Source organism: Echinops telfairi, unplaced genomic scaffold, assembly GCF_000313985.2.
Source record: "Echinops telfairi isolate 266 unplaced genomic scaffold, ASM31398v2 ScPeMD7_7425;HRSCAF=8463, whole genome shotgun sequence".
Lineage (NCBI taxonomy): Eukaryota > Metazoa > Chordata > Mammalia > Afrosoricida > Tenrecidae > Echinops > Echinops telfairi.
Window position 1 is genome coordinate 8382778 of NW_022111325.1, and position 18144 is coordinate 8400921.

Genomic DNA, 18144 nt, shown 5'->3' on the forward strand with positions numbered 1-18144 from the left:
AACAGCAGGGAGTGAGCCCCACCTATCCTGGGAGAAACAATGGTGTCTGCTTGCTCTGGATGCCTGGAGTCTTCAGGGAGGTAACTTGACAATCATTTACCATTAGTTGCAAGCAGTGTCCTAGGTCTGACATATACATTTGGGGGAGTCAAGCAGGGGAACAGTCTTTTTGTATCCCACACCTGATATACAATTACTTCTTGATATAAAGCTCTTTCTTACATAGATGTGAGTGTCTCTGATTTGTTTCTCTAGTGAAACCAGCCTAATGCAGATTCTGAAGGGCTAATGAACGGAAGCAGAGCATTGTCTGAGCTCGGGCCAGAGGATGGGCCCCGTGGGTCAGAAGGGACTCAACATGTGACTGAGGAGGAGCTACTTCCTCAGGTATTGTCAACCATGGTGACAGGAGTAGAATGCAGCCGATGGGAATGGAATGTTCAGGATCTTCATTGGTTGATGGGGTGAAATTCAAAGCAAGAAGAAACAGCTGCAAATATCTACTAACAATTAGAACTTGGAATGTGAAAAGTATGTATGAGTCTAGAAAAATTGGAAGCGGTCAAAATGAAATGGAATGCATAAGTATTGATATTCTTGGCATTAGTGATCTGAAATGAACTGGCATTGGTCATTTTTGAATCAGAAAATCATATAATTTACTGCCTGGAATAACACAATCAAGAGGAATGGCATGGCATTCACAGTCAAAAGGGACCCTTCAAAATCAGTCTTACAGTGTGATGCAGTCTGTGATAGAATTATATACATCCAAATTCAAGGAAATCCAATCAATACAACTGTTATTCAAATGTATGCACTGTGACAGTTAAGGTTTACTGTGCCAACCTGGCCGATGAACACGTGGGATTCATTGGAGGGCAGTTTAATTGAAAGGCAGAGATAAATGGCTCAGTGAGCCTCGCCTTTCTGGTCTCTTGTTCTCTGATGGTTGGACCAGTGTACAGCTGCCTTAGCTAGTTCTCTGCCTCAGCTGGCAAGGCTCACTTTCTGCGAGACATAGCTGAGGTGAGGCCACATGGACTTACCCTGATGCAGCCCTGAGCGCTGGAGAAGCCACAGAGACCCCTGCCAATGCTCAGATGCTTACACACTCACTGATTCGGCTTTCCTCCTGCAGTCGGCATCATTGTGTGTGTTTTGTGAGATTGAGGAGGACTTTATAGGTCAGTGTCGGGCATATAGGCTAATGTCAGACTTATGGCTTGGACAGCACTGGGTTGGGATACTTTCTGAATGTACACTTACCCTTAAATAAAACTCCCATAAAATATGAGTGTCTATGAATTTTGTTTCTCTAGTCTACCCAGACTAACGCATGCACCAACCACAAAAGCCAGTGATGCAGAAATTGAAGAATTCTACTAACATCTTCAGTTAGAAACTAATCACACAAACAATCAAGATGCTTTGATAATTATTGGCAATTGGAATGCCAAAGTTGGAAACAGGAAGGAACACTAGTGGGAAAATGTTATCTTGGTGATAAAAACTAAGCTGGGGATAATATGATAAAATTTTGCAAGACCAATAAATGACTTTGTGTTAGTCGGGGTAGACTAGAGAAACAAATCCATGGACACACATATGAATATAAGATATTTATATACAAGAGCAACTGAACATTGAGAAAACATCCCAGCCTAGTCCAGATCAAATCCATTAGGTTCGATACTAGCCCATATTCCCGATATCAATCCACAAACTCCTCCTCAGACTCACGAAACACACGCAATGACGCCGAATGCGGTAGATCACAGGCCAGTGGGTAGAAGTCTTTGGATCCAGTGTCATTAGAAACATCTCAGCGCTGGCAGGAGTCTCTCTGTGGCTTCTCCGGCTTCCGAGGTCTGGTTGCGTCCATGTGGCTTGTCTTCTGCAATGTCTCCCAGGGAGTAACAGAGAGAGAGAGAGGTGTCTTCTGCCTCCAAGGAGGAAGTATCAGATTTCCCAGAATTCTCAGGAGAAGGCCATGCCCACAGAAGTCTCATTGGCTATCTCCAGACTGACAGCCAGGACTACACCCCTACTCTTAATCCTTAAATTGACCCCAGATTTGGTGACTACCACAGACTTGTTCATAGAAATTATCTTTTTTCTTTTTTTTTCAGATTTCATCTTTTTAATCGGCTCCATGAAGGACATCCTAAACACTACATGAAACACAACAGAATATTTTTTCTTCCAGTATTAAAAAAAAAAATTGACATTCACAAACATTTTTAAGCTCTTCTATATAATCAGGGTGGTGATTTCAATGTAGAGTAAAAAAACACCTCTAAGTAATCATTATCGATGCAGATTTCTTGTAGGTACATTCGGAAATTTCTAACCATGAAAAAGAAACATTGTGTACAAAACTTTTAAAATGTTCCTATAGATACTCAATAATTAAAAGGGGGGGAAAATCGGCTGGCGGAAATTGTTTGCCAGAATAATCCTGAATGCCCAAACTAGAGAACTGGTCAAAGGAAAAATACCCAGACTCTACAAATGTCGCAGAATTTGTCTTTAAATGGGAGAAAAAAGTTTTAAAAACATATGGCATTTACTAAAAGGTCTTTTAACAGGCTACCCTGGGAGCTTAATTCAAAAATAGAAGTTGATGTACTAAAACAAAGATGTTTCAGTGCAGCTCCAAAAATCTTTTATAAATACAGCCATCTGGAAGGACGATCCTGGTTCAGAAGAATTTTTATTCCTTGTGTATCTACATTATGTGCATGCCTCATCTCAGTTGTCGTAATTATCTCTATAATTTCCTCCAGAATAGCGGTCATAACCACCCTGGCTTCTGCCACTATAGTCTCTGGATCTTCCGTATCCATATCCGTATCCTCCAGGTCGACTGTCATACCTGCTGCTCCCATAGCCCTGGTCCCCACCACCTCTGGAGTAGCTGCGACCACGCCCATGGGCACCAAAGGCACCCCCTCGGGTCCCCCGGGCAGACTTGCCCGCGTGATCCACACAAATCTGGCGACCATCCAGGGACTCTCCATTCATGGCTCGCATGGCATCTGAAGCATGTTCTGGATTGGTGAAGGTGATAAAACCAAATCCCCGGGATCGTTGAGTCTCCCGATCCTTGACGACCACCACCTCAGAGATAGGCCCAAAGCTGCTGAAGTGATCTTCCAACGCCTGCTCATCGGTGTTGAAGTTAAGACCTCCCACGAAGAGTTTCCCTTCTTCAGAAGACATGGCAGTGAATTTGGGTCCTGGGACGGAACGGCTAGAGCAACAACAGCTAGCGCCGAAGACCAGCGAGAATGAGCGAAATTATCTTTTTTCAACAACAGAAACAACGTGAATTTCTCCAAATATAATACAGAAATCAAATTAACTATAAAAGTGGGAAGAAACAATTGCAGAAGTTCAACATCAGCAGCTAAAACCAAGCCAGGGGGTGACTGTGGAGTAGACCATGTACTGCTCATATGTAAGTTCAGGTTAAAGCTGGAGAAATTTCAAACAAGTCCATCAAAGCCAAACCATGACCTTGAATCTATCCCACATGAATTTCAAGGATATCTCAAGAACAGATTTAATGCATTGAACACTAAGAACAGAGGACCTAATGAGCTGTGGGGAGACATCAAGAGCATTATTCATGAAGAAAGCAAACGGTCATTAAACAGACAGGAAAGAAATCTCAATTGTGCTCTTCATTGTAACTCAGGCAAATGAAAGAAATGATGAAGTCAACGAGCTGGATAGGAAATTTAAAAGGGCAGCTCAAGAAAACAAAGCCAAATATTACAATGAAATGTGAACAGACCAAGAGTTGGGGAAAAGGAAGAAAGAACATGCTTAGCATATCTTAACCTGAAAGAACACAAGAAAAAAATCAAGCCGTGAATTGAAAAGCTGAAAGATTTTATCGACCATTCAAAATATTCACTCGTTCATTCAATAAAGAAGTACATATTGGGGGTCCACTTGTAGCAGGCAGAGAGGACACAGACAAAAGCCCGGCACCCAAGAAGTTTGCATTCTAGCGAGGTGAGGAGGAAGCTGAGAACAGAAGATGAGTAAAAGAGACAAGGAGGTTTCAAAAAATTTTGGAAAAATGCCATTTTCCTTCACATAATCTATAAAACGGAGACAAATGCTATGGAGGAAATATTAAGAAATGAGGAAGTTAAAAAAGAGTTAAGAAACTAACATTTTTTTCATGAGAGAGACATTACTGAAAAGTTGGTACTTGAGCAAAACCCTGAGGGAGTGAGGAAGAAAATCATATGGCTAACCAGGCAAACAGCATCCCAGGTAGAGGGCACTGTGATCGCAGTGCCCTGAATTGGAACTGGCAGGAGGACTAGCGAGCCTGAAACTCAGGGAAAAAAGGAGGTGGTCAGAGAGATCATTGGAAGGATATGTTCATCACATAAACCAAAAACCAAACCACTGCCATGGAGTTGGTTCTGACTCAAATCGACCTTACATATGATTTCCAAGGATCTACGTCTTTACGGAAGCGGAAAGAAAGTCTCATTTGTCTTCCTTGAAACAGCTGGCAGATTTGAACCACCAATCTTACAGTTAGCAGTCCAACACTGACGCAACAGCGCACCAGGGAGATCATAAATCCCCAAAATCCATTGCCATCAAGTTCATGCCTTAGATAGGGTTCCTGAGACTTTGTAAATCTTTTCAGGAGCAGATAGCTCATCTTTCTCCTAAGAAGCAGCTGATAGGTTGAGTCATCAACCTTGCAGTTAGCAGTTTAATGCTTACCTGACAGTACCCCCATATTACATAGGCCATTGTAAAATGTGTGCCCTTTCCTCTGTGTGAAACGACAAGTCTTGAAAAGGCTGCTCAAAGTCAGAGTGACATGAATATCTTCTTGGTTATATTAAAAAATAAAGAGTGTCGCCATCAAGCTGATTCTGACTCATGGTAAATCTACGTGTCAGAATAGAACTGTGCTCCACAGAGATTTCAATGCCTGTGACCTTTGGAAATAAATTGCCAGGCCTTTCTTCGCAGGCACCCCCCAGTGTGTTTGAGCCACCAATGTTTTGGTTAGCAGTCTAACACTCAACTGTTTGCATCAGCCATGAACTCCATCTTACATATATATTATGCATATTAGCTAAAGTCTTCCATAAATAAAGTTGCATTGAGAAAACACAGCACTGATTTTTATGGTCCTGTCATACATGGATAACCTGAATCATCAGGCAGAAATCTCAAACAAGCTCAGATTGAGAGGCCTCCTTAAAAGAAATTGGCTTGTGCTCTTAAAAAGACCAGTGTCATGAAAGACAAAGAAAGCTCAGGAATAGTTAGAACTTAGAATAGTTAGAACTTAAAAGTGATGAAAGAAGCATGACAATGACATGTAAGATATGATCTTGATTAGATCATGAATCAGGAAAAAAACGTCAGAAAGCATTCTGAAGTTCCCAGAGATAAGATTTTTTAATTCACATTGGGCTTCTAACAGGCCCCGAGCCAACACCAACCTGTGCCTGTTTCCTCTCTTTGTATCTAGATTGTCCAAGATTATCTTGCTTCCATCTCCACCCACAATGTCGCCCACATAGATAAGACACAAGATCTGAGTCCCAGAGCCCCTTGAACTCCAGGGAGGGAGAAAAAGGAGAGCAGCCCTCAGCTGGGACCCACCTCCCTCCCTACAAGTAAATATGAGGGTTTTCTACCGAGCAGACAATTTGGCTTGTTGTGTGGCTTCTGAATAGTGTCTCTTTTTCCCCCCATCTCCCAGGCCAACATTTCCCGAATAATCCCCAGGATTCTGTGGTCTCTGGGTTTCAGAAGGAGGTTGGGTAAACTTCTGTCCTGGTCACTGGTCTCCCCCTCCATCCTTAGAGGACCTCTCTGTCGATAAGCTCTAGACACAAACTTCCCACAGAAACCAAGCACAAGGACCGCTTCTCTCTGCCTCTATGATTGCACCGCAGTCAGGCAAGCAGGTTGCCTTCGTTTTCCTCACATTTCAGGTCCCCCTCCCTTCCGCCACCCACTACACAGAAAGAGCAACGGAGTCCAGAGAAAGGACTCTCCATGCCAAGGCCACAGAGAGCTGGGGGCAGGTTGATGTGCCTCTCAAGGACCTCCCTGTGCACTGCCAACTTGTCCCGTCAGACTCAGTGTCCGGACCTCTCAGAACCACAATTTCCAGTGACTCTGGAAAGGACTACGGTTTGTCTCCCTGAGAAGCACAGCCCCTAGTCCATGATGACCCCTGCCCCATGCCAGCTGATCCTCCTTACCTTGGCCCCTATGTCCCAGGAGGAGCAGGAGGCATGTGAGCATGAGTGATCGCCCCAACATGCCCACAGGACTGAAGAGTCAGGGCCAATCCTCTCTCCCGAAAGGCAGTCTTGTGCTCAGGCTCTGCAGCGACCTAGCAGCGGAGGGAGATGGGGAGTGGCGTGCCTCGTTGGCTGTCCAGCCACAGTTTCCTCAACTGGGTCTATTCTTATCTCCTGTGGGCTGACGGGGCTGAGAAAAAGTCCCAGTCATGGACCTAGTTTAATAGTTCCTACAAACTGCGCTTTTGAAGTTAGCTCTGGTGGGCGGTACTCAGAGATCACAATGACTCACAAAACCAGCTGCAAAACCTTGTCCCTTGCTCTGCTCCCAGCCCCACGGCTTCTTCCAAGGGCAGATGACCAAGTACCCTTCTGAAGATGGAGAGACCTGCATGGGGACCAAACAAACCTTAGGCCGGACTGTCCCAGTCCAAAACAGACGGCAGAATTGGAGAGAGGAAAGGGGGTAGGGAGCATCAAGAAGCAGAATTCTGGATAAACAGGTGATACGCTGGTGAGGCATGAAAAAAGACCTAAATAGCTAAGGATTGGGGCCACTAGCAAAATCTAACAGGTCCATTTATACCAAAATGTATAGTAAAACATAAATATACATGTGGCATAGCAGTCAGACAATAGACAAGCCTGTACAGTGACCATTATCACGAGAGAGAGACAGCTTCCTTAGAACAATCCATCAAAAGGGCAGCATCTGCCTGCTCAGAAGGCGGACGGGATAGGAAAGAAGGCCAAATGCTAGCAGAAAGCACAGGGAGGAAGTGGGAAGAGTGGTGTTACATTGTGGACACTGCAATCAGTTTCACAAAACAGAATGTGTATGAATCGCTGAACGTAGAATCAATTTTTCGCTCAAACCACAATAAAAAGAAAAAAATTGCTTTGACTTCAAGTCTCTTTACCTGTGTTTCTACATTTCCTCCTAGCTTCCTACTTTCCCATCATTCTCTTTCTTCTCTACCCTTCTCTCAGCCAGATAGAACAGGGACTCGTCATTTTGCTCTTGTTGTTGTTGCTTTTGCCCATTGCATTTCCATTCCACCTCCAGAAAAGCCAGGGAACTTTTGGTACTCCCTGGGCCTCTGCGGAAGGGTGGAAGCAATGGCATCCCATCTCCCCTAGGCCCCAAGGCTCCTGCCTATTTCTTTGCTCTGCTTCCCCTTTGCAGCAAATACTTTCCCTTCCATCTTCTCCTTTTCTACTCTCGCTGCATTTCCAGTCAGTGTCTGAAGATAGGCAGCAGAGAAACTAACTGAGAATCCCAGGAGCCGCTGGAGAAAACCAAGCACTGAAAGGCTTGGACTTAAGTTCCTGATTAACAACCTGCTGAACTAATGGACAGGATTGTCTCTCCCTCCTGCAGTTCCAAATGGAAAAGAAGGCAAAGTAGCCGAGGTGCAGGATCCAGCCGAGGGAGAGCGCTATGTCCTTGTTTGCAGGGATCTCCACTCTGTGGCCCTGCCCTGACCACATGCCAGAGAAAGCCAGGCCATGATGCCAGAGCAGGGCCTTGGGGTAGGGACACTGCCCACAAGTAATGTAGAACTAGCAGCTTGTAGTCTTCTGAGGTTGAAGGGTTGCCTGGAAAAGTCTCCACGTAGACTTTCGAAACCCTTGGTCCCTCAGTCCCTTGTGCCTGTTGGCCCTGTTGGGTTGGTCTGGCCTCTTCCTTGCTTAGAAAGGTGTAACAAAGCTCTAAAGAGCTTCACTCTACTGATAAGCCCTATCCAAAGGCACTCAGTTCTGTCACTCCAAGAATCATTGATCCCAGCTCTAGCCAAGTGCCCAGAGACACTCACTCCCCCAGCAAACTTCCTGCCTGAACGTGCTCACCTCCTGAGCTCCATAGATTGAGAAGTTCACTGTGCCATCTCTTGCAACCTTCTGGGTCTTGTGTCTTGGCTGATGTTGACTCTCTTCTTCTCCCCGTCTCCATCAAAGAGATATCAGGACCAAAGAATAGACTCTGCTCTTGTCTCTTCTTGATTGCACTCAGATCCCACTTTCCGTCTCTGGGATGGCTCATTTTAAACCTTTAAGACTTAGCAGGATAGCAAAATTGAAAAATTCCTCACTGGGGTTCCAAACCCCCTAATGGGCCACAAGCACCTTATTTGCATAATTCCACCCAATATGTTATGAGAGTTACAAGACCATAGGTAGAAAGATCATATTAAAGTGATCCATTGCACTGCAAGACTTTGTCTGATAATTGTCCAAGAAATATTGATTGAACTATGGCATGATATGATACATGCATAAATCACAATTAATAATAGATTTTTTTAAGAAGTTGTGGAATTGGAAAAAAAGAGAGAGAGAAAGTATACAGGCAGAGTATGCTTCAACACACCACTGATGTTGAGCTTAGCATGTGTCTTCCTTAGGTCAAGTTGAAAATAGATGTTAGAGAAATAGAAGAAGGTCTGAAATAGGCCTGTGTGTTGGGTTTTTCCTTATGCTTCTCCCATTTGTCATGAGAAGAATATGCCCCACCGATCCCACAAATCCAGAGACAGTGAGAGACACATGGAGCAAACCAGACCCAGACTAATGTCTAGAGCCAGTCAACCTGCAGACAAATGAGCAAGAACATATCATTGTCATCTTAGGCTTCTGAATTTTGACGTTGTTTGTAACACAGCATTAGTGAAGCATAACTGATGTAAACATGTCCTCACTCGTCCACTCCAGCAACCATCCTTTTTCACTCCTTGAATTATTCCAGTTTTCTGCGTCAGTATTTGCAAGGCTTTCTATATGTACCTGAAAGAGACTTTTCCAGTACTAACGTACTTGCTTCTGGCAATCTTTCGAGTCTCATTTTAAATGTCGCTTCCTCAGAGAAGCCATTCTTAAGGCTCCGCCATCTCCTTCCCCTCTGGACAGGTCCTCCTTGGGTGGTCTTCTCTTACTAGAAGTATCATGATTTATCTTTATATGCTCATCTGTGTGATTCTTTGTTTAATGTAAATTTCCCTTACTAGATTAAATAGCTCCTTGAGATGGGCAACCATGCACTACAATGACAATGTTCTGCATCCAGCTTTGGGTGGGGAGTAGTGCCTAAGGTCTAAATAACTTGTGAGTTATCCATCTAAGGTACAACTATTGATCTCTCCAAGTCCAGAGCAAACGAGAATTAAAAAAATCAAAAGCTATTGGTCCAAAGGGTTAATGAATTAAATGAACCTCAGACTCCATGACCCTGAGATCAGAAGAACTAGATTGTGCCCAGATACCACTGCTGATGCTCTGAAAGGGATCAAAATAAAAAGTACTGGGTAGAGTGGGTGAAAATATGGGCCAAAACTCAAAAAGGTTTAAAAGATCGGGTTTACTGGTCTGATAGAGATTGGTAGAACCCTTAAGACATGACCCTTAGACAACCTTCATTCCTGACACTGAACTCATTCCTGTGCTTTAACTTTCCACTAAACAATAATAGATAGGACTATAAGGTGAACAATAAGACCAGGGAGGAACACACCCCTTCGAACATTCCACCATGTGAGCTCAAAAGGGCAACAATTCCCAGGGGCTAAAGCTCAGAAGACAGGGAGGGGTAGGAAAGAAGGACCAATGGAAATGGGAAACTTGAGGAAAAGTGGAAAGAATGCTATTATACTGTGGGAATTGTATCTAATGAAATAAAATTCATATGATTTTTTTAATGGAAAGCCAATCTGTAAACTCACATGCAAATCACAGTAAAAAGAGAAGTGTCCCTGGGGCTCACCCTCTTGAAACTGTTATCTGTAGCCTTGTTGTCTAGTAAATGAAACTCAGGGATGTTGAGCCTACAGGGAAAGAAACTGTAACAGGGGTTTGGGGAAGGGGGCTATAGAGGGTGGGGGAGAGAAGAGGGAGAAGATGTCAAGAAGTCAGGAAGGAAAAGTATGTTTTGGGAAAAGGCTTAGATCAAGAATGGGTTCTGGGCTCACACTCAATCCTAGGTCCAACTTAAAAACAATTAGATCTTACATCACGGCCCTGCTGTATATTCACCTTCATGAAATGATCACTGAAAGTAAGGGTGCTACAGTAAAGTGTGGTGAAGAAAGCAGATGGTGCCTTGCTATAAATCGGAATAGTGTCTGGGGTCTTAAAGGCTTGCATTCAAACAAGCAGCTATCTAAGCAAGGAGTCAACTATGTCCACATGGGAGAAGCACACCAGCTTGTGTGATCCAAAGATGACAATAACAAATCTTGAATATGGTGAGGAAAAAAGCATCAGAGCTAAAATTATGAACGCCCGATTTGTGGAAGTTTGTAGGGGACGGTGAGAGCCTAACCCCCATCTGCGGAGTGTCTGCTCAGACTGAGCCGCTGGTAGATCCACTCTTGCCACAGGCAAGCATCTTGATCAGCCTGACTCTCCAGCAGAAACCACTGTATTCTTGACAATGCTGACTTAACTCGACACTTGGTCAGTTGACCACCCTAAAGAAACAACCTGAATTTGTTCTGGGTGCAAGTATCTCTAGCTGATTCCATGACAGAAATGTCTTCCCTGGCGTTTTTTATTATTGTTGGGGGTCTTTTCCTTCTTATGCATTATTAGCATTTTTACCCTGACCACTGTAGTGAGATTTTGTTTTCGATTGTTTTCTGTTGGGTTCCCCAGCTGTGAAGCACAGGAGCAGTGGATGCATAAGGAGAATAACTGATACAATGGGTTCTAGGGAATGCAGGTGTGGGGATGGGAGGATAGGGAGGGCAAGGGGATTTTGGGAGTAACTAATGAAGACTGGTAGGGGAAGGAGGGAGCACTAGAACAGATTGTGATTGCATGAAGCACCTTAAAGGCAACCTGACGTGGGGGAGGGGAATGTTCTAAAATTGATGTAGACGTGATTGTACAATTCTCCATTATATGGTTGAATGATTGAACTATTGAATTATATGATGTGTAAATTACTTGTGAGTAAAACATCTGGGCGGGAAAAACCCCAAAAAAGTGACTTCTCAGTTTTGAACACCAGGTTTGAAAGAGGCTGTCACTGACATATGCAGAGTCTCCACATGGACTGAGGCTCCTGTGCGGAGAGGAGGGTCCCCCACAAATCATCACAGGCCCGGTAGGCCAATTGTACAGCTATAATAAGTAAAGATTATAATAAAGACATAGAGAGCATGAGAGGTAAAGGAGAGATTGGAGTAATGGAGTCAGACACAAATCATGTATCATGTTTACCTCAGCCATGCTTGGTGATCCTCGTGGGGGTATGTGGGAAACAGGAGGATTTCTCTCAAGCTGTCTCCCCCAAATATATGCCAGACTTAGCTGCTTGAGAATGACTATACACTTGGAGGTCATCAGGAGTAGATTAGGGGTCATTCTCCCTAAGAGCTATCAGACATCTAGACCAAGCAGACACCACTGTTTATCCTGCAACAAGTAGGGCCCACTGCCTTCTGATAAGGATAGTAGTTGTGTGCCCATAGGAATGGGAAAGTCTAGGGGTATACATGTGACAAGATGGGCAGACCCTAGATTCATGGTGGCAGCCTAAACTTGGTCATCCTTGGGCGGGTTTGACCTCTCTGGTGTCTCCTACAAGGAAACAGACAGCTACTATCCTTATCAGAAGGGAGTGGGCCCTATTTGTTGTGGGATAAACAATGGTGTCTGCTTGGTCTAGACAGCTGATAGCTCTTAGGGGGAATGACCCCTGATCTGCCCCTAATGACCTCCAAGTGTATAGTCATTCTCAAGCAGCTAAGTCTGGCATATATTTGGGGGAGACAGCTTGAGAGAAATCCTTCTGTTTCCCACAGGCTCTGGTGTGTCCCCTCTGACCATGGACCAACGATGTGAATGGCCTTGCTAACAGAGGGTATTGCACAGCATGGCAGATGCAGTTAGGTTAAAATGTAACACCTTATCATTTGAACTCCCTTTTGACTTATTTTAAAGTTGTTTCTGTTTTTAATATCTTTTTAATCATTTTATTGGGAGCTCTTACAGATATCATAACAATCCATAGTTCAATCGCATCAAGCAGTTTTGTACAATTGCAATCCGTTTCAAAACATTTTCTTTCTTCTTACACTCCTTGATATCAGTTCCCCTTTACCCCCTCCCTCCCTGACCCTACCCCCAAGGAACAATTTTTCGTTTTCGTTTTTAATATTTTCTTTCTGTTTTATTTTGTCATTGTTGTTCGGTGTTTTTGTTGGATTGTTTCTCGTTTTTGTTTTGTATGCTTTTTTACATATGAAATCCAAGATAGGTAGATCTACAGCAACAGTAACTAGGGGGCATGGCAGGAAGGCTTGGAGAGAAATGGGAGCTAGCAAAAATAAGTGTGAGGAACAGAAAGTGTTCTAAAATTGTAGTAATTGCTGCACAATTCTTCTCAGTTGTATATGTGAATTATATGCCAAGAAAACTATATACACAGTGAAAAGAAAAAAAAAGTGTCCTCATGTCTTCTTTCTCTTCTTATCTGAATCAATTGAAATTCTAGGTTCCAAATGGAAATTAGAGAATTTTCAATAACCTCCTGAGCATCTTTCCTTTCCATAATCTGATACTCTGAGTTCCTACACGAGGCAAACAAACAGGAAAAAGTACATTAGGAAAAGGAAGAATTACTGTGACAGTGTACACGATGGTGCACAAGGTTATAGACATCGGCAATGGTCGCACAGAATGATTTATATAGTTTTATCACTAAATTGTGCACCTGAAATGTGTTAAATTTTAAAATATTGTTATATGTACTTTACAACGTTGAAAAAGGAGCTACTATGCAATAATGAAAATGAAAGAGCAGAAAGTGGGGGTGGGGGAGAAGCATTGTTGTGATAGGCCCAGTCAGATCTCTAATCAATACAGTTCAAGATTCTGTCCCTGGCAAAGACCTTGAGGTATGTGTAGTGAAAGTAATCCTGGATGATTCTCTCCTTTGCTGGCTTTGATGAAGCAAGATTATTTAGTGAGAGCTTCGTGATGAGGTTTTTGTGGCAAGAAACTAAAGGCAGACGCTGGCTGACAGCCAGGAGGACACTGAGGCCTTCGATACAAGAGACCTAAAATAACTCAAGCAGTCTGTGGTTGGAAGTAGATCCTTCCCCAGCCAAGTGATGAGGTGAACCCCAGCCAGCAATTGACTGCAGCTTTCAGATGAGGCCCTGAGACAGAGGAGCCAACAAACTCACAGACAATCTGAGATAAGCAATGTGTGTGATGTTACGCTGTGAAATTTGCAAAAATAGACAACTAATATCTGCAAAAAATGAACAGGGCACATCTGTACAGCCTGTACACACACAGCCTGGTTTCTCATCAGTGAGAACTTTAATACATGGAAGCTGAGAAAAAATTTTTGGTCCCCAGTGGCTGTGTGGTCCCAATGTGGCCAGAAAACAGTAGGCATTTAGTAAACATTTATTGAACAAATGAATATGGGTGTTACTTGTTTATAGCTTAAGCTTCATATTACTTTTCAAGGACTGTCATAGAAAAATACCACAGTTTTGGAAGCTAGCAGTCAGAATTCAGGGTGTTGGCAGGTAGGGCCAGGTTCTCTCAAAAGGTTCCAGGGAAACATTGTTTTTTGTCTCTATCGGCTTCACCACAAGCGTTCACTGGCATCCAGGTACATATTCCCATGTGTTTCTTCTGCCTGTCTCAGGTGACTCTTCTCCTCTTTCATGTAGACAACACTCAAATGGGGTATGCCCTCATACTAACTTAACTGACTCTAATGAATATTTTCAAGCAAGGTCACATTCAAAGGTACCAAGGGGTTAAGACTTCAACCTACCTTTTTGGAAGACATAATCACTTTCTTAGCAACCATGTTGTACTTGTCTGTTTATCTGGTTCCAGGAACTAGTAGACCAAATATGTGCAAAACAGGAACATTTATTGGTCAAGAATAATCTTAGCCCACAAGAAACAGAACCTAGGGGTGACTCATCCTGGATCGCCACCCAAATTCTGATCCTGTTTTAACCTCTAACTTGTCTAACTTCTCTTCTAAGGAGCTCTAGAAAGAGGCATAATTGAAATGAGTGGAAGGTGGGTGGGTGGGTTCCACTGAATTCTCTACAGAATCAAAATAAGTAACGCTTTTGTGAGTATATAAAGAAGGAATTTTAGACCTGGGAACTCAAAAAAAAAAAAAGAGAGAGAGAGAGAATGTTATATCAGTAAAGTGGATCACACATTTGTAGAAGCAGTTAAATCCAGTCTGGTTCAAGTCAGATGTTAAGCTGAAGGTGTTTTTCTGACTCACATACCTGCCAGGGCCAACAAACCAGGAAGCAGGAGAATTAATCAGGAAGCAAATGGAGACAAGGTGGCAGAGTATAATGAATCCAAGGTCGCCATATTCTGGTGGCTCCCATGGGCAGCAGTCAAAGGCTCCCAAGGTTGGGAGGCAAGGTGATTGGCCCAGAGATCAACGTGACAGATGTGGGATGCAGGCCAACCAGAAGCAGTGAAACTCTCCACAGGACTGAGGAGAAAGCATAATGACAAGGACCCAAGGAGCTGCTTGATTCACAGCAGATCCCACCATGAAGTTGATTACATTATGTTAGATCACTTCCGGGGGGAGGCTTCGACTCCAAACCACTAAGAATCTCCGATCAGCCAAGTTGACACAGAACCTCTCATGGTGCTTGATGCTCCTCCCGCTGCACTCTCCCAAGTCCCTCTGGAAAGTGCTTGCTGAACACGGCGGCTTCACCACACCTCCTTTTGCAGCCTCTCTCTCAGCATTTAGAAGCAAACTAATGATTGCTCACCCCCAAAGTGCCATTACCTATTTGTCCCTCCTCCAGAGAACACTCCCTTGAGGACCTCAGCAACCACAACTTCCTCAGCGCCCAGGACCGCTGTTTGCTGCACCCAGCATGTAAGCTGAGTCACATAAGCTTCTATTTTTAAAAACAAGGTTTTTACAAATCGAATAGGAGGAACTATTCGCAACATACATATCTGACAAAGAATTGATATCCAGATTTTTTTCAAAACTTAAAACCAGTAAGCAAACACAAAAGCAACACATTAAAGAAGTGAATAAAGAATTTTTAAAAAAAACAGTTCATGCATATCTGATTGCAGTTAATTGTGGGGGATTTACAAGTACCTGCATTACGCTGGGAGGAGGCAGTGGCAGGTAGCAAAAATTAACCTGGAAAATCAGAAAGATCCTCAATCAGGGATTATTTCTCCCTGCCTGCTCCCAGGCCCCTTCCCAGAATGTGAGCAAGGCACAGGCGAGTGCCCATCTGTGCCCAGAGAGCCCAGAAGGTGGAACATGATAGTAGGACAGGAGGAAAGTGTAAAGGTGAAACTGAGGTACAGGGAGGCTGACAGCCATAACTGACAGGACAAGGGAGAGCAGAAACAGAAATAGCTTATTATGGGGAGCTCTCGAATGAAGTTCCATGACCTAGGCCAACAGGTCAGGGAAGTTGTGCTCAGCAGCTGGGAGCTTGGGTTTTTAAAGGGGTGGCTAAGAATGTATGGCAATTATGGTAATTAGCATATGTGGGTCTGGAAACTCCGAGAATTGCTTGTCCTTGTGGCTTTTTTTGAACCCAGAGCATCTGGTTTCACTGGTTATCTTATCCTTATCTTATCCCAAAGGTCTGCTACTGACCTTTGGGATGTGCAGGGAAGCACAAGCAGGGCCCTGACCTGCTTCGGCTTAGTCCAAACAGAAAGTAAATGGAAATAGAGGAAATAACTAGGAGGCAAAACACATTCATAGAGATATGAATATAGGCATGTACATATGTAAATATATTAATGTATAATTATGGGGATATAGATCTATGTACATATATTTATAGGTTAAGTATTGAGGTGGCAGATGGACATTGGGCCTCTACTGAAGTCCTCCCTCAACACAAGAACCTGGCATTCTGTGATGCTCACCTTTCCAACATGATCGCTGAAGACAAACGAGTGCATACACTAATGAAGTGAAGAAAGCTGATGGTGCCCGGGTATGGCTATTATAAGATATAGCATCAGGGACTTAAAGGCTAAGCCCACATGGAAGAAGCACACCAACCCATGTGATCACAAGATGTCAATGGGATCAGGTAACAGGCATCATAAGACCGAAAACAATCAACCATTTTGATGTGAATGAGGGGGCTCAGAATGGAGACCCAAAGCCCATCTATAGACAATTAGATATCCCCTCATAGAAGGGTCACAAGGAAAGGATGAGCCAGCCAGGGTGTAGTATAGCATCAATGAAACACAACATTCCTCTAGTTCTTTAATGCTTCCTCCCCCACCACCACCCCACCCCCAACCCCACTATCATGACCCTAGTTCTATTTTTAAAATCTGGCTAGACCAGAGCATGTACACTGCTACAGCAAAGAGCTCTCTCAAAGATAAACAAGTGGCCATCTAACTGAGAGGCAACAAAGCCCACATGGAAGAGGCACACTAGCCTGTGTGATCACAAGGTGTCAATAGGATAAGGTATCAGGTATCAAAGAACAAAATCATATCATTGTGAATAAGGGGGAGGGCAGAGTGGAGACCCAAAGCCCATCTGTAGACAACTGGACATCCCCTTACAGAAGGGTGGCCGAGAGGAGACAAGCCGGTCAGGGTGCAGTATAGCAGCAATGAAACATATAACTTTCCTCTAGTTCTTTAATATTTCCTCTCCCCAACTGTCAGGACCCCAATTCTACCTTACAAATCTGGCTAGACCAGAGGATGTACACTGGTACAGATAAGAACTGGAAACACAGGGAATCCAGGACAGATACCGCCCTCAGGACCAATAATGAGAGTAGTGATACCAGGAGGTAAAGGGAAGGTGGGATAGAAAGGGGGAACCGATCACAATGATCTACATATAACCCTCTCCCTGAGGGATGGACAACAGAAAAGTGGGTGAAAAGAGACATCAGACAGTGTAATACATGAAAAAAATAATAATAATTTATGAATTTTCAAAGGTTCGTGAGGGAGGGAGGGTGAGTGGGGGAGGGAGAGGAAAAAATGAGAAGCTGATACCAAGGGCTCAAGTAGAAAGCATGTGGGAAACAGAAGGATTTCTCCCAAGTTGTCTCCCCCAAATATATGCCAAACTTAGCTGCTTGCTACACATGGCAAATGATTACACTTGGAGGTCAACAGAAATAGGTCAGGGGTTATTCTCCCTAAGGGTTATCAGCCATCCAGAGCAAGCAGACACCACTGTTTATCCCACAACAAGCAGGGCCCACTCCCTTCTGATAAGGATAGTAGATTATTTCCCTGCAGGAGAGCCCAGGCAGGTCAAGCCCACTCAAGGGTGACCAAGGTTAGGCTGCCATATTGAGTCTAGGGATCTGCCCTTCTCGTCACATGTATACCCTTAATCCCTCCTTTTCCCATCATATGTAAACCCTAGCTCATCCCCTTCCTGTTACACCTGTGCCCATGGTATATCCCTCTCCTATTGCTTGTATTGCCTATGGTACAGCCCCTTCCTGTGACGTGTGTGGTTACCTGTAATCATGCTCCCTAAGTAGACATAAGCCTGGGTGAGCTAAGTGTTGGGAGCAATAAATCAACGCACCTCACCTCACTCTCCTGCCCTCGGCCCACGCTGTGCGAGGACATGGCTGGTAAGATCATGGCCGCCCAGGAGGTGAGCATGCTACCATGAAATGTGTCTGACTCCATTATTTCAATCTCTCTTCTATCTCTCATGCTCTCTATGACTTTATTATAATCTTTATGTATCTTAATCGTACAATTGCACTTACTGAACCCATGATTAGTTGTGGGGGAATGGATTCCCCCCCACAAAAGCAAATGTTTTGAGAATGATGAT

At 43.8% G+C, this 18144-nt stretch overlaps 2 protein-coding genes across 3 annotated transcripts in view; both read right to left on the minus strand.

Moving 5' to 3' along the window:
* The window catches only part of CD244 (CD244 molecule), a 66797-nt gene extending 60421 nt beyond the window's left edge, over positions 1-6376 (minus strand). For both annotated transcript variants that reach the window (XM_045298458.1, XM_045298457.1), the window contains exon 1: positions 6267-6376. In XM_045298458.1, the coding sequence (XP_045154393.1) occupies positions 6267-6327 (61 nt within the window). In that variant the 5' untranslated portion in view covers positions 6328-6376. The remainder of the gene's footprint in view (positions 1-6266) is intronic.
* LOC101653210 (RNA-binding protein 3-like) lies at positions 2516-3281 on the minus strand. The gene has a single exon (XM_045298459.1). The coding sequence runs from the start codon at positions 3223-3225 to the stop codon at positions 2755-2757; it is 471 nt and encodes a 156-aa protein (XP_045154394.1). The 5' UTR covers positions 3226-3281; the 3' UTR covers positions 2516-2754.
* Positions 6377-18144: the final 11768 nt, after the last annotated feature.

What these genes read in the sequence shown, in the direction of transcription:
- LOC101653210 (XM_045298459.1), bottom strand. Translation starts at nt 3,225, where the DNA reads ATGTCTTCTGAAGAAGGGAAACTCTTCGTGGGAGGTCTTAACTTCAAC.